We start from the raw sequence: 12582 nt of genomic DNA, 5'->3' as shown, positions 1-12582 counted from the left end.
CTGAAACTTCATGGGGGGGTGGGGCAGAGTTTTGGGAGGGGGGGGGGGCTCACCCCCTTTTTGGGGGAGGGGTTTAATTTCCCCCAGTTTTGTGCCCCCCCCCATTTTGAGCCGCCCTCCCCCCCCCTTTTTTTTTTTTTGGGGTCCCTCGCCATTTTTTGGGGTCCCCCCCCCCATCCCTGCCAAGCTGCCTTAGGGGGGATCTGGAGAATTTGGGGGGGGAGGGGGGGGAGGGGTCGGGTGGGTGTGGCCGCCCCTCCCCCATTCCCCCCCCACCCCCCCCTCTGCTTTTGCCAAACGCCCCCGGGGGTGGGGGAGGGGAGGGGGCGGAGCCTGTGACCAAAGGGCGGGAATTGAACTGGACTTTGTGGGGGGGGAGGGGCGACCCCTCCCCCCCTCCCCCCGCGGAACTGGAGAGGGAGGGGCCGCCCCTCCCCCACCGCCCCCTCCCCCACCCCCAATTTTGGGGGGTTTCGGGCAATAAAAACTGGAACTAACGGCACCTGCGGTGTGGGGGAGGGGCCTGTGCCAAAGGGGGCGTGGCCTCCATCACGAGGGGCGTGGTCAGTGAACACAGAGGGGCTTTAATTCCCGATAGGGATAAAGTGGGCGTGGCTTCAATCGCAAATCCCCAGCTGAGCCCCCCAAAAGGGGCGTGTCCCAAACCAATGGGCGTGGCCACAATTCCCTGGTGGGCGTGGCCAAAGAGCATTTCATTCCCCAACCCAAAACTGGGCGTGTCCCTGCCTGAATGGGGCGTGTCCCTCCCACACTGGGCATGTCCTTCCCGTAACCTCAAAATGGGCGTGTCCCTCCCCTAAATGGGCGTGTCCCTCCCCTAACCTCAAAATGGGCGTGTCCCTCCCCTAAATGGGCGTATCCTTCCCCAATGGGTGTGTCCCTCCCCTAACCTCTAAATGGGTGTGTCCTTTCCCAAAATGGGCGTGTCCCTCCCAAAATGGGCGTGTCCCTCCCCAACCGGACATGGCCCCGCCCCCTTTATGAGTCCCCTACAGGGGTGGGGCAGCACGGGGCGTGGCCGGGCGTGGCCCCACCCCCTTTTCCACATCCCATTGGGGGGTGGAGCCACACGGGGCGGGGCCCCGCCCCCTTTATCCATCCCCTAGGGGGGCGGGGCGGCGCGGGGCGGGGCCGGGCGCGGCGCGGGCGTGGCCGCGGCCTTGCGGGCCAGCTTGGCCAGGAGGGGGCTGTGGGGGTGGCGCTGCCGCAGGTGCGCCAGGTGCGCGTCCTGGCTGTCGGCGGTGCCGCCGCACTCCTCGCACACGTAGAGCTTGGCCCGGCGCTCCTTGTAGCCGTAGCGCTGCGCCACGCCGTGGATCTTGCGCAGGTGCGACTCCAGAGAGCAGCGCTGCGTGAAGGCCTTGTCACAGAGCGAGCACTTGTAGGGACGGACACCTGGACATGGGACAGAGGGACAGGGCATTGTCACAGAGCGAGCACTTGTAGGGACAGACACCTGGACGGGTGGGGACAGAGGGACAGGGCATTGTCACAGAGCGAGCACTTGTAGGGACGGACACCTGGACAGGTGGGGACAGAGGGACAGGGCATTGTCACAGAGCGAGCACCTGTAGGGACGGACACCTGGACAGGTGGGGACAGAGGAACAGGGCATTGTGACACAGAGAGCACTTGTAGGGACGGACACCTGGACATGGGACAGAGGGACAGGGCATTGTCACACAGAGAGCACCTGTAGGGACGGACACCTGGACACGGGACAGGGGAGTGAGAGGAGGCTGGGGCCGGACTGGTCGCTGTCACTGTCCCTGTCCCCACCCCAATCCCACCCCAGTCCTGTTCCCACCCATTCCCATTCCCGTTCCAGCCCCGTCCCAGTCCCATTCCCAATCCCGTTCCAGCCCCGCTCTCACCGGTGTGGGTGCGCACGTGGCGCTTGAGGTTGAAGGTGCCGTTGAACCTTTCCCCATCCCAATCCCATCCCATTCCCTTCCCAATCCCATCCCAATCCCACCCATTCCAGCCCCATCCCAATCCCGTTCCATCCCGCTCTCACCGGTGTGGGTGCGCACGTGGCGCTTGAGGTCGAAGGTGTCGTTGAAGCCCTTCCCGCAGTAGGGGCAGCGGTGCCGCTTGACCTCGCTGTGGCACTTGAGGTGCCGGTTCAGCATCCGCTGGAACCCGAAGCTCTTGTGGCACACGGGGCACGAGAAGAGCTCGGAGCCCCCCGGGACCCCCCCGGCCACCGGGACCCCCACGGGGACCCCCCCGGCCAGGGGCAGCCCCGGGGGCAGGGGGGCGCCCAAAGGCCCGGATGGGACCTGCAGAGAGAGGGGAGGAAGGGGTTAAATGGGGGGGGCTCCCCCCTTGGGACCCCCCGGTTATGGGGAGAGCCCCCCCCAGTTTTGGGGAACCCCCATCACAGAGACCCCCCCAGTCCCAGGGACCTCCCACCTTGGGCAGCCCCAATTCTGGGGACCCCCCCCACCTTGGGCACCCCTAATTCTGGGGACCTCCGTGCTCATGGGGACCCCCCCATTTTGGAGACCCCCAGTCTCAGCCCCTCCCCAATTTCAGCCCCCCCCATTTCACTTTCACCCCCCCCATCCCTCCAGCCCCCCCCCCAGATTTGGGGTCCCCCCCTTACCTTTCCCTTGGGGTGCAGGAAGGGGCCGGGGGGGGCGCGGGGGGGCAGCGTCATGTCCAGGGGGGACACGGGGGACGCGGGGGCCTCCCCCACGGCCGGCTCGGGGTCCCTGCGCAGGGGGCAGCCCCCCAAACAGACTGGGGGGGGGGGCACGGTTTTAGGGGGGGGTCCTGCACCCCCAAACCCCCTCCCCAAAACGGGATCCCTCCAAAAAACCCCCCCAAAATCACCCCAAATGTGACCCCCCCCAAAACGGGATCCCTCCAAAAAACCCCCCCAAAATTCACCCCAAATTTGACCTCCCCCCTCCCCAATTCGGACCCCACACTGGGGACCCCCCAAACGTGCCCCCCCCCGCCGCCCCCATGGCAGGAGGAGGATTTGGGGGGGCCCCTCCCCCGCTCCTCTCCCCCGCCCTTTTGGGGTTCCCCGGACCGGTCGGACGGCTCGGGCTGCGACACCCCAAATTACCGCCCGAATTACGCCCCAAATTAGGGGTTTCCGGCGGGTGGCGCCCGCGTGGGCCCCGGGGGGGGGACGCCACCCCCGCCCCCCCCGGGGGGACACGGGCGACACCCAAAAATCCCCTCCCCCACCCAAGCCAGCAGCCCAAACCCCCCTAAAATCACCCCAAAATCCTCCCCAAACCCCAGTGTCCAAACCCCCACCCCAAAAAGGGTCCAGGGGGTCCGGGCACCCCAAAATCCTCCCCAAACCCCCCCTGTCCCAGAGTTTGGGTGGGATTTTGGGGCTGAACCCCAATTCTGTCACTAAGGGGACGCCCCTGGAGGGGAAGGAGGTCACCCCAAAACCTCCAAAATGGGGGCCCCTGAAACTCCTGGATCCCCAAAATCCCAGAATTCTTTAGTCCTTCCACACACCCCCAAAACACCCAGGACTCCCCAAATTCCTGGGACCCCCCAAACCCTGGGGCTTCTGCCCCAAATTCCGGGGTCCCTCCAAACACCCGGAACCCCCAAATTCCTGACACAGCCCCCAGACTTCAGAGTCCCCCCAGCACCTGAACCCCAAAGAACACCTGGGTCCCCCCCAATTCCTGAGCCCCCCAAATTCCTGAGTCCAGCCCAAATTCCTGAACCCCCCTAAATTCCTGAGTCTCCCCAAATTCCTGAGCCCTCCAAATTCCTGAACCCCCCCAAATTCTTGAGTCTCCCCAAATTCCTGAGCCCTCCAAATTCCTGAGCCCTCCAAATTCCTGAACCCCCCCAAATTCTTGAGTCTCCCCAAATTCCTGAGCCTCACAAATTCCTGAGTTTTCCTGGACACCTGGGCCCCCCTAAATCCCCGAATCCCCCCAGATCCCATCTCCCCATGGATCCCGGTGCCCCCAGATCCCCGGGCCCCCCCAGATCCCATCTCCCCATGGATCCCAGCCCCCCCCGATGCCCCCCCATACTGGGCACGTAGATCTCAGCCCGCTGCTCGTCCGGGAGCTCGCTCCAGTTGCGCTTGGCCGTGGCCACCACCGGCTTCTTCACCAGGAACGCGCGCGGCATGGCCGGAGACGATGGATCCCTGATCCCGATGGATCCTGATAGATCCCGATTGATCCCAATGGATCCCGATGGATTCTGATTGATCCCAATGGATCCCGATGGATTCTGATGAATCCTGATTGATCCCAATGGATCCCGATGGATTCTGATAAAACCCGGTGGATCCCGATTGATCCCAATGGATCCCGATAGATCCTGATAGATCCCAACGGATTCTGATGGATCCCCTGATCCCACTGGATCCAGATCCCAATGGATCCCGATGGATCCCCCGCAGGATCCTCAGTCAGGTTCGATGCTGGATCCCCGTTGAGTTCGATCCCAGATCCGGAGCCTTTGGTCAACACCCACAGCCGGCCCCAAATCCTTGGGCAGTTTCGGTGCCGGATCCCAAATATTTGGTCACAATCAGCACCAAACCCCAGATCTTTGGTGGGTTTTGATGCCAGATCCCGAGGGTTTGGTTGATTTCAGCTCCCGGTCGGGGTTGGTGCTGGATCCCGGATTTGGGCTCAGATCCCGGGGATTGGGGCAGTTGTGGTGCCTGATCCCGGTCTGGCGTCACCACGATCCGCTGTCACCGCTGTCCCTGCTGTCCCCACCCGCTGTCCCCACCCGCTGTCACCGGCCCCGAGCCCCGCGCTGCCCCTTCAGCACCGGGGCTGCCTGCGCTGTCCCGGGGCTGTCCCGGTTGTGTCGTCCTGGTGCCGCTCCCGGCTCTGTTATCCCAGTCCCGGCTCTGTTATCCCGGTCCTGGCTCTGTTATCCCAGTCCCGGCTCTGTTATCCGAGTCCTGGCTCTGTTATCCCAGTCCTGGCTCTGTTATCCCAGTCCCGGCTCTGTTATCCTGGTCCCGGCTCTGTTATCCGAGTCCTGGCTCTGTTATCCCAGTCCCGGCTCTGTTATCCCGGTCCTGGCTCTGTTATCCCGGTCCTGGCTCTGTTATTCCAGTCCTGGCTCTGTTATCCCAGTCCCGGCTCTGTTATCCCGACTGTCCCGGTGTTGTCCCGGCTCTGTTATCCCGGTTGTGCTGTCCCGGTCCGGGCGGTGCTGTCCCGGTGCTGTCCCGGTGCTGTCCCGGTGCTGTCCCGCTGCCGTCCCAGCCGTTCCGTGCCGTTCTGTTCCGTTCCGTGCCGTGCGGTGCCGGTGCCGGCGGTGCCGCCCCGCCGCGCGTCCCCCGTCCCGCCCCGCGCTGCTGTCCCGGACCGGTTCCGCCGGTCGGGCCGGGCCGCGCCGCAGCCGGAGCCGGTCGGGCGGGCGCCGCTTGGGAAATAACGGGGGAGCCCCCGCCCCGGCCCGGGGACAGCGGGGACATCAGGGGACAGCACCGGGGGGCATTGGGGGACATCAGGGGACAGCACCGGGGGCGGGGGACACCGGGGACATCACCGGGGACATCGGGGAACATTGGGACATGGGGACATCGCAGGACACGGGAGGGCATTTGGGGACATTGGGACACGGGGACATCGGGGGCGCCTGGGGACATCAGGGACACGGGTGGGCATTTGGGGACGTGAGGACTTCGGGGACAGGGGGACATGGGGACAGGGGGACATTGTCCTGAGGGACGTGGGGACATCGGGGCCATTGGGGATGGGGACAGAGGGACACGAGGACCGAGGGACACAGAGATGGCGCTGTCGCCAGGACCGGGGTGTCAGAGGTCACCGGGGGGGTCACCTGCACACCCGTGTCACCATGGGGGGGTCAGGCTGTCCCCAGGGGGGGTCACCTGCCCCCCCCCACCCCCCTCGGTCCGGTCCGTGCGGGCGGGGCGGGGCCCGGGGGGGGCGGGGCCGGGGGGGGGCCCGGTCCGACCGGAGCGGGGGGGGGGGGGGGAGAGAGGCGGGGGGACACGGGGAGGACACGGGGACATGAGGGGGACATTGAGGGGACACGGGGAGGACACAGGGGGGCAGTGGGGACACGGGGAGGGGACACCGGGGGGGCTCTGTGGGTCCATAGGAGCCCCCCAAGCCGCCTGTGGGTAACCCCGCCCCAATGACGTCACTCTACATGATATGACGTCACCCACGCCGGCTGTGACATCAACGGGGAGGTGCAGAAACCTGGGGGGGAGGGGAGCGCTGTGACGTCACAACCTCCCCTCCGCCGCTTCCCGCGAGCGTTCCGAGCGGCGTGTGACGTCACGGAGGACGGGCTGTGACGTCACCTTGCTCCCGGCAGCCCCCGCGGCCATGGCGGGGGGGGGTCCCTGGGCCCGGATCGCGGCCGCGCTCGCGCCCCCCGCGCCCCCCGCCCTGCGCCGGCCCCGCCTCTCTCTACGTCATCAGGTGTGCGACGGGAGAGAGGGGCGGGGCCGGGGCTGGGGGGGCCTGGGGTCTCCTGGGGGGCGTTTGGGGTCCCCGGGTGTGATTTGGGGTCACTTGAGGGGAATTTGGGGTCACCCGGGGGATGTTGAGGTCACTTGGGTGTATTTGGGGTCACCTGAGGGGGATTTGGGGTCCCTTGAGGGGAATTTGGGATATCTGAGTGTGATTTGGGGACCCTGGGGATGATTTGGGGTCCCTGGGGATGATTTTTGGTCCCTTGAGGAGAATTTGGGGTGCCTTGAGAGGAATTTGCGGTCCCTTGAGGGAAATTTGTATTTCCTTAAGGGAAATTTGGGGTCCCCTGAGGGGAATTTGTGTTGCCTTAAGGGAAATTTGGGGTCCCTGGGGATGATTTTTGGTTCCTCAAGGGGAATTTGGGGTCCCTTCAGGAGAATTTTTCGGTCCCTGCTGGAGCCATTCGGGGTCCCATGATGCGGGGGGGTCCCTCCGGGGGTCTCAGCGCCCCCTCCCCAATCCCCAATTTCAGACGGAGCTGCTGCTGCTGCTGCTCGATTCCCCGCCGTGCCCGGATGGTTCCGCGGGGGGCGATGATTGGAGCTCCGCCGGTTCCGGTGCCTCCGGTTCGGGTCCCGGGGGGGCTCTGCTGGCGCTGCTGGCCGAGCCGCCCCCGGCGGTGCCGGCCCCGGGCCCCCCCCGCTCGCTGCTGCTCGTGGCCGCTCTCTCGGTGCTCGCGGCCCGCGGGGACCGCCCGGGGCTGGCGGCGCTGGCGGCGCTGCTGCAGCGCCCGGGGGGCGCGGGGGGGGCCCCGGCGGCGGCCGCCGAGTGCCTGCGGGAGCTGCGCCGCATCGGGGCCGTGCCCGGGACCCCCCTCGGGACCCCCCCCGGGACCCCCGGCCGGGGCTGCCCCGCGCTGCAGCCGCTGCTGCTGCTGAGGGCGGAGGGGGCGGGAGGTGAGTGGGGGACACCAGTATGGACTGGGAGGGTCCCAGTATGGACTGGGAGGGTCCCAGTATGGACTGGGAAGGTCCCGGTGTGTCCCAGTATGGACTGGGAGGGTCCCAGTATGGACTGGGAGGGTCCCGGTGTGTCCCAGTAAAGATTGGGAGGATCCTGGTCGGTCCCAGTAAAGGTTGGGACGGTCCCAGTAAGGACTGAGAATTATCCCAGTAAGGGGTTGGGGGGTTCCCAGTAAGGACTGGGAGGGTCCCAGTGAGTCCCAGTATGGACTAGGAAGGTGCCAGTATGGATGGGGGATCCCAGTGGGTCCCAGTAAGGACTGGGAGGGTCCCAGTGGGTCCCAGTAAGGGTTGGGGGGGGGTCCCAGTGGATCCCTCGACCCCACCCGACTCCTGCTCCCTTCCCCCCCCACCCAGATCCAGCGGATCCCTGGGGAGAGGCGGGGCTGGATCCCGGTGAGTCGAGACCCCAAAAATCCCTGGGACCCCCCCCCAAATTCTGGGACCTCCTCCAAATCCCAGGGCCCCCAGGACCCCAAAAATGCCACGGATCCCCCCCAAATCCCCGGGAACCCCCCAGTCCCAGACTCCTCCCCCGGGACCCCCAAATCCCCGGGACTCCCCCCTCAGGACCCCCCCTCATTTCAATCCCCTGCAAATCCCGGGGACCCTCCCAAATCCCAAGGACCCCCAAATACCAGAGACCCCCCCCTAATCCCGGACCCCCCAGGCCCCGCAAATCTCAGGGATCCCCCCCCAAATCCCAGGGACTCCCCCCGGGATCCCCAAATCTCAGAGACCCCCAAGATTCGCCCCCTTTGGGACCCCCCCCCATTTCTGACGCCCCCTCCCTCCCCCCCTCCAGGCTCTGCCTTCGGCCTCGCCCCCCCCGCCCGGGCCCAGCTCCTTCATCTCCCTCATTTCGGTGCCGGGGGGGGGTTCCCGGGAGCCCCCCCGGTTTTGGCCTCAGCGGACCCGGCCCCGGTGCAGGCGGCGCTGCTGGGGGGGGCTCTCGGCGCGGGGGGGGCGCCGCGGTTGGCGGCGCTGGCGCTGCACCCCGCCCTGCCCCCCCCCCTGCGCCTCTTCTTCCTCCTCTGCCTCCTCCAGGGGGGGGGCGGGGACCCCCAGAATCCGCCCCGCCCCCCCCCGGAGCTGCCCCCCCATTTGGCGGCCGCGCTGTTCCCGGGGGGCGGCGGCGGCGCCGGGGACCCCCCCGAGCTGTTCCTGCCCCGTTTCGAGGCGGCCGCGGCGCTTTGCGCCCCCCCCCAAATCCCGGGGGGGGCTGCGAGACCCCCGACCCCCGACCCGCCCCAAATAATCGCGGGGGGGCGCGAGTGGCTCTGGGGGCTGGTGGAGTCTTTGGGGGGGGGGTCCCCCCGATGTGTTCTGCCGGGCCGTTCTCGCCTATTGCCGCCGCTTCGGGGGGGTCCCGGGGGGGGAGTTGGGGGTCGCGGCTCAGAAATTATTGGGGGGGGGTCACCCCGCGGCCCCCCCGCACCTGCTGGAGCTCGCCAAGGTTTTGGGGGGGTCGCTGGGGGGGGCTGTGATGGCGCAGGTGCTGCGGGCCCCCCCGCCCCCCCCCGGCTCCCCCCAGCTCCGGGCGGTGCTGAAGGTGCTGCGGGACCCTCCCGGGACCCCCCCCCAAATGCTGCCCCAGCTCCGGGGGTACCTGCGGAGGGCGCTGGCGGCCGGGGGGGGCAGCTGGGGGGGGGCTCAGGGGGTCCTGAGCGCCGCCGCCCCCCTCCTGCCCCGCGGGGGGGTCCCGCTGTGCCCGCCCCCGCCCCGGGACCCCCCCTCATTTTGGGGAGGGGGCGACCCCGACCTGTGGGATCGCTGCCGCCTGCAGGGGGCGCTGGCGGCCGCGCTGGGCCCCCCCAAATTGGCCGCGGTTTTGGGCCCCCCCCCCGCGCTGCGCCCCCGCCCCCCCTCCCCAAAACGGCTCCGCGGGGGGGTCCGGGGGGGGCGCCCCCCCCTCGCTGCTGCCCGCGCCCCCCCCCCCTCCGCCTGCGCTGCCTCCCCGGGCCCCCCCCCCCCGTTCTGCGCCCCCCCCGGAGCCCCCCAGGACCCCGAGGGTTGGGGGGCGGCGCTGCTGGCGGGGGGGGGGCGGCCCGTGCCCCTCCCCCTGCGGCTGCGCCTGGAGCCTCTGGGGGGGCCCCAAACCGAGGGGACCCCTCCCCAAACCGGGGACCCCGGGACCCCTCCCCAAATTGGGGCCCCGCCCCCCCCCGTGCTGGCGCTGCAGGTGCTGCTGGGGGGGGGCGGGGCCTGGGCCGAGGGGGCTCTGGCGGCGCTGGGGGGGGGGTCGCGGGGGGGGGTGGGGGCGGGGCCGAGCTGACCCTGACCCTGCGCCCCCCCCGGGACCTGCCCCCCTTGCTCGAGGCCGCCGCCATTTTCAGCCCGGGGGGGGAGACCCCCCAAAAAGGGGGAGGGGGCTCGTTCCTGGCGCCCCTCCCCCCGCTGGAGCTGCCCTTGGGGGTCCGGCTCCGCCCCCTCGCCCTCCCCCCGCCCTGGGACCCCCCCCGGGCTCGTGGCGCCTTCGAGGCGCTCTGGGGGGCGCTGGGGGGGGGGCCCCGAGACCCTCCTGGTGCTGGGGGGGGGCGCGGCCGCCCCTCCCCCCGCGCTCGCCCCCCTGTTGGTGCCCTCGGAGGGGGGAGGGGCGGAGGGGGGAGGGGGATGGGCGCTGGCGGCCGCCGCCCCCCCCCGGGGGGTGGTCCTGGCGCGGGGGGGGCCGAGGGGCGAGGGGCGGGTGCGGGGGCAGCGCTGGGGGGGGGGTCCTGCTGCTCGCGCGGCTGCTGCGGGGCGAGGGCGGGGCCTGAGCTGTCGTGACATAGATGGGGGGGGGACGTGTCAGGACATGGCAGCTCCAGCCTCCGTTTGTGACCCCCCCCCCAATAAAAAACTTGGAAAGTGCAAAATCTGTGTCCGGCTCTGTGAGGGAGGGGCTCTGGGGGTCTCTCTGTGGGGCTGGAAGCTCCCATGGGGCTGGGGGTGTCCCTTGGGGTCTTGGGGGGGGTCCCAGTACACGGGGAGGGGCTTAAAAGCCCCCCCCGACCCCAAACCACATTTCCCATCATTCCTTGCACTTCCCACTTCCGCCATCTTTCCTCCTCATGGGCGCCGCCATCTTTATTCCCTCCAAAATGGCGTCTCCCGCCGCTTCCGGCGCGCTCTGACGTCACTTCTACTTAATTCCCCTCCCATCTAAAATGGCGGCTCCGGTTCGGGTCCGGGTTCCTCCCGGGGCTCCCCCGGAGCCGCTCCCGGTCCAGCTCCTGCCCTGCCGGGTCCAGCACGACGGGCCCGCCCCTGTGGCCGCGTTCCTGAGGGCGCGGCCCGGCCCGGGCGGCGGTGAGGGCCGCGAGGGGATCCTGAGGGGACCCAGAACTGGGGGGGTGGGATTGGGCTTGAAGGGGTCGGGCGGGGAGGGCTCTGAGAATGGGGTGGGGGCGGGTTTGGGGGTCTGGGTCGGGTTTTTGAGGGTCCCAGGGAGCTTCTGGGGGGGGGTTTGGGGGTCCCAAGGAGGTTTTGGGGGTCCCGGGGAGGTTCTGGGGGTGTTTTTGAGGTCCCCCCCCCAGATCTCTGGGCCTCGTTCCGGGGGCGCCGTTTGGGGGGTCCCAGGCAGGTTTTGGGGATCAGGGGGAGGTTTTTGGGGATCCCAGGGAGGTTTTGGGGGTCCCTCCCCCCCCTCACTCTGTCCCCCCGCCCCCCCAGATCTCTGGGCCTCGTTCCGGGGGCGCCGTTTGGGGGGTCGGGAGCTGCCGCTGCCCCCCGGCTACACGGGGGTGGTGCTGAGGGGGGGGGAGCCCGGAGAGCCCCCCCTGGGCGACCCCCAGGTGAGGAAGAGACCCCCAAAATTCATCCTTGGGGCAGAGACCCCTCCCCACCCCGGACCCCCTCCATGGGGCTCAGACCTCCCCCCCCCCTTTTCCCCTCCCGGGGGTCTCAGCCCCTTCTGGGGGTCTCAGCCCCCAATTTCCCCTCTTGGGGGGTCTCAGCCCCTCCTGGGGGTCTCAGCCCCCCAATTTCCCCTCTTGGGGGGGTCTCAGCCCCATGTCCCCCCTGCCCTTTGCCCTTTGCCCCCCAGGCCGGGTCGGTGACAGTGACGGGGACGTTCGGGGCCATCACGGACTGGGGGGGTGACACCGTCCCCCCCCCCGGGCGGGGCCTGGCCCGGGCCCTGCAGTGGGGACCCCTGGCCCAGGCCGTGAGTCTGGGGGGGCACCTGGGGGCACATTTTGGGGGGTTGGGGGTGCATTTGGGGGAGCTGGGGTCACAATTTGGGGGCTTGGGGTCACAATTTGGGGGCTTGGGGTTGTATTTGGGGCGGTCAGAGGGTTCTGGGGTCACATTTGGGGGTGGTTGGGGGCGTGATTGGGGGGGTTTGGGGTCACCTTTGGGGGATCCGGGGTCACATTTGGGGGCCTGGGGTCTCATTTGGGGGTTTAAGGTCACACTTGGGGGGGTTTGGGGTCACCTTTGGGGGGGTCTGAGATCACATCTGGGGGTCCAGGGTCACCTTTGGGGTTTGGGGTCACATTTGGGGGGGCTGGGGTCACATTTGGGGGTTCAGGGTCACTTGTGGGGGTTCAGGGGCACTTTTGGGGGTTTGGGGTCACATTTGGGGGGCCTGGGGTCACATTTTGGGGGTCTGGGGTCACATTTGGGGGTTCAGGGTCACTTTTGGGGGGTCTGGGGTCACATTTGGGGGTCCCTGGCCCCCCCTGACTGTGCCCCTCCCCCAGCTCCACGCCCCTGTGACCGAGGACAGCGAGGAGGAGGCGGAACCATGACAGGCCACGCCCGGGGGGGGGGGGGTGGAGCCTGTGCAAGCCACGCCTCTCCATGTCAACAATGGATCGTCTGCAGCCACATCCACCTCATTAACATAGCTGGTCACACCCAGTGGGTGGGGCTTGTTTAACTCAGAGTGCCTGGAGCCCCTCCCAGTGTGGGTAGAGCCTGTGGAAGCTCCACCTACTTTATTTAAAAGACCAAATATATTCATAGGAGGCTCCACCCACAAATGATGCCTCTCCCAGTGTGGGTGGAGCCTCCCAAAGCCACACCCACACCCAATGCCATGCCCACCGTGGGAGGAGGATTGCAAAGCCACCCCCACAGTGGGCGTGGCCTGATCAAACCCCACCCCTTTATGGTCAATAAAGGATTTGCAGCGCCAGGCG

The 12582-nt window shown here is 68.3% G+C and overlaps 3 protein-coding genes across 5 annotated transcripts; 2 read left to right on the top strand and 1 right to left on the bottom strand.

The window, feature by feature from the left end:
- Positions 1 to 217: 217 nt before the first annotated feature.
- Positions 218 to 4757, bottom strand: OVOL1 (ovo like transcriptional repressor 1). 3 transcript variants are annotated; one of them, XR_011677792.1, is made up of 5 exons: positions 4047 to 4757; positions 2630 to 2766; positions 2039 to 2303; positions 844 to 1416; positions 218 to 794 (listed from the first exon to the last, which is right to left on the bottom strand). XR_011677792.1 is itself a non-coding variant. In XM_071419819.1 (4 exons), exons 1-4 carry the CDS (start codon positions 4144 to 4146, stop codon positions 1124 to 1126), a joined length of 795 nt encoding a protein of 264 aa, XP_071275920.1. In that variant the 5' UTR covers positions 4147 to 4757; the 3' UTR covers positions 218 to 1123. The 3 variants fall into 3 exon arrangements, 1 of the variants encoding a protein (XP_071275920.1); XR_011677791.1 differs by having other exon boundaries at positions 218 to 843; positions 912 to 1416; XM_071419819.1 differs by having other exon boundaries at positions 218 to 1416.
- Positions 4758 to 6312: 1555 nt separating this feature from the next.
- On the top strand, positions 6313 to 10314 carry LOC139586442 (basic proline-rich protein-like). The gene is made up of 4 exons (XM_071419806.1): positions 6313 to 6443; positions 6970 to 7393; positions 7817 to 7855; positions 8265 to 10314. The coding sequence occupies exons 1-4, from the start codon at positions 6348 to 6350 to the stop codon at positions 10223 to 10225; spliced, it is 2520 nt and encodes an 839-aa protein (XP_071275907.1). The 5' UTR covers positions 6313 to 6347; the 3' UTR covers positions 10226 to 10314.
- A 265-nt stretch (positions 10315 to 10579) lies between these two features.
- RNASEH2C (ribonuclease H2 subunit C) lies at positions 10580 to 12580 on the top strand. The gene is made up of 4 exons (XM_071419801.1): positions 10580 to 10747; positions 11111 to 11232; positions 11484 to 11603; positions 12142 to 12580. Exons 1-4 carry the CDS (start codon positions 10606 to 10608, stop codon positions 12187 to 12189), a joined length of 432 nt encoding a protein of 143 aa, XP_071275902.1. The 5' UTR covers positions 10580 to 10605; the 3' UTR covers positions 12190 to 12580.
- The last annotated feature ends 2 nt before the right edge of the window (positions 12581 to 12582 follow it).

Source organism: Agelaius tricolor, unplaced genomic scaffold (assembly GCF_023055355.1).
Source record: "Agelaius tricolor isolate 1412-34295 unplaced genomic scaffold, bAgeTri1.0.p SCAF_118, whole genome shotgun sequence".
NCBI lineage: Eukaryota > Metazoa > Chordata > Aves > Passeriformes > Icteridae > Agelaius > Agelaius tricolor.
Note: the sequence above shows the minus strand (reverse complement) of the source record. Positions and strands in the feature narration are given on the sequence as shown.

Excerpts from the sequence above, each read along its gene's own strand:
- LOC139586442 (XM_071419806.1), top strand. The coding sequence starts at position 6,348 with ATGGCGGGGGGGGGTCCCTGGGCCCGGATCGCGGCCGCGCTCGCGCCC. Across the intron at positions 7,394-7,816 it reads GAGGGCGGAGGGGGCGGGAG|ATCCAGCGGATCCCTGGGGA; the intron begins GTGAGTGGGGGA and ends CCCCCCACCCAG. Across the intron at positions 7,856-8,264 it reads AGAGGCGGGGCTGGATCCCG|GCTCTGCCTTCGGCCTCGCC; the intron begins GTGAGTCGAGAC and ends CCCCCCCTCCAG.
- OVOL1 (XM_071419819.1), bottom strand. The coding sequence starts at position 4,146 with ATGCCGCGCGCGTTCCTGGTGAAGAAGCCGGTGGTGGCCACGGCCAAG. Across the intron at positions 2,767-4,046 it reads GGCTGAGATCTACGTGCCCA|TCTGTTTGGGGGGCTGCCCC; the intron begins GTATGGGGGGGC and ends CCCCCCCCCCAG. Across the intron at positions 2,304-2,629 it reads TCCTGCACCCCAAGGGAAAG|GTCCCATCCGGGCCTTTGGG; the intron begins GTAAGGGGGGGA and ends CTCTCTCTGCAG.
- RNASEH2C (XM_071419801.1), top strand. The coding sequence starts at position 10,606 with ATGGCGGCTCCGGTTCGGGTCCGGGTTCCTCCCGGGGCTCCCCCGGAG. Across the intron at positions 10,748-11,110 it reads GCGGCCCGGCCCGGGCGGCG|ATCTCTGGGCCTCGTTCCGG; the intron begins GTGAGGGCCGCG and ends CCGCCCCCCCAG. Across the intron at positions 11,604-12,141 it reads GGGGACCCCTGGCCCAGGCC|CTCCACGCCCCTGTGACCGA; the intron begins GTGAGTCTGGGG and ends CCCCTCCCCCAG.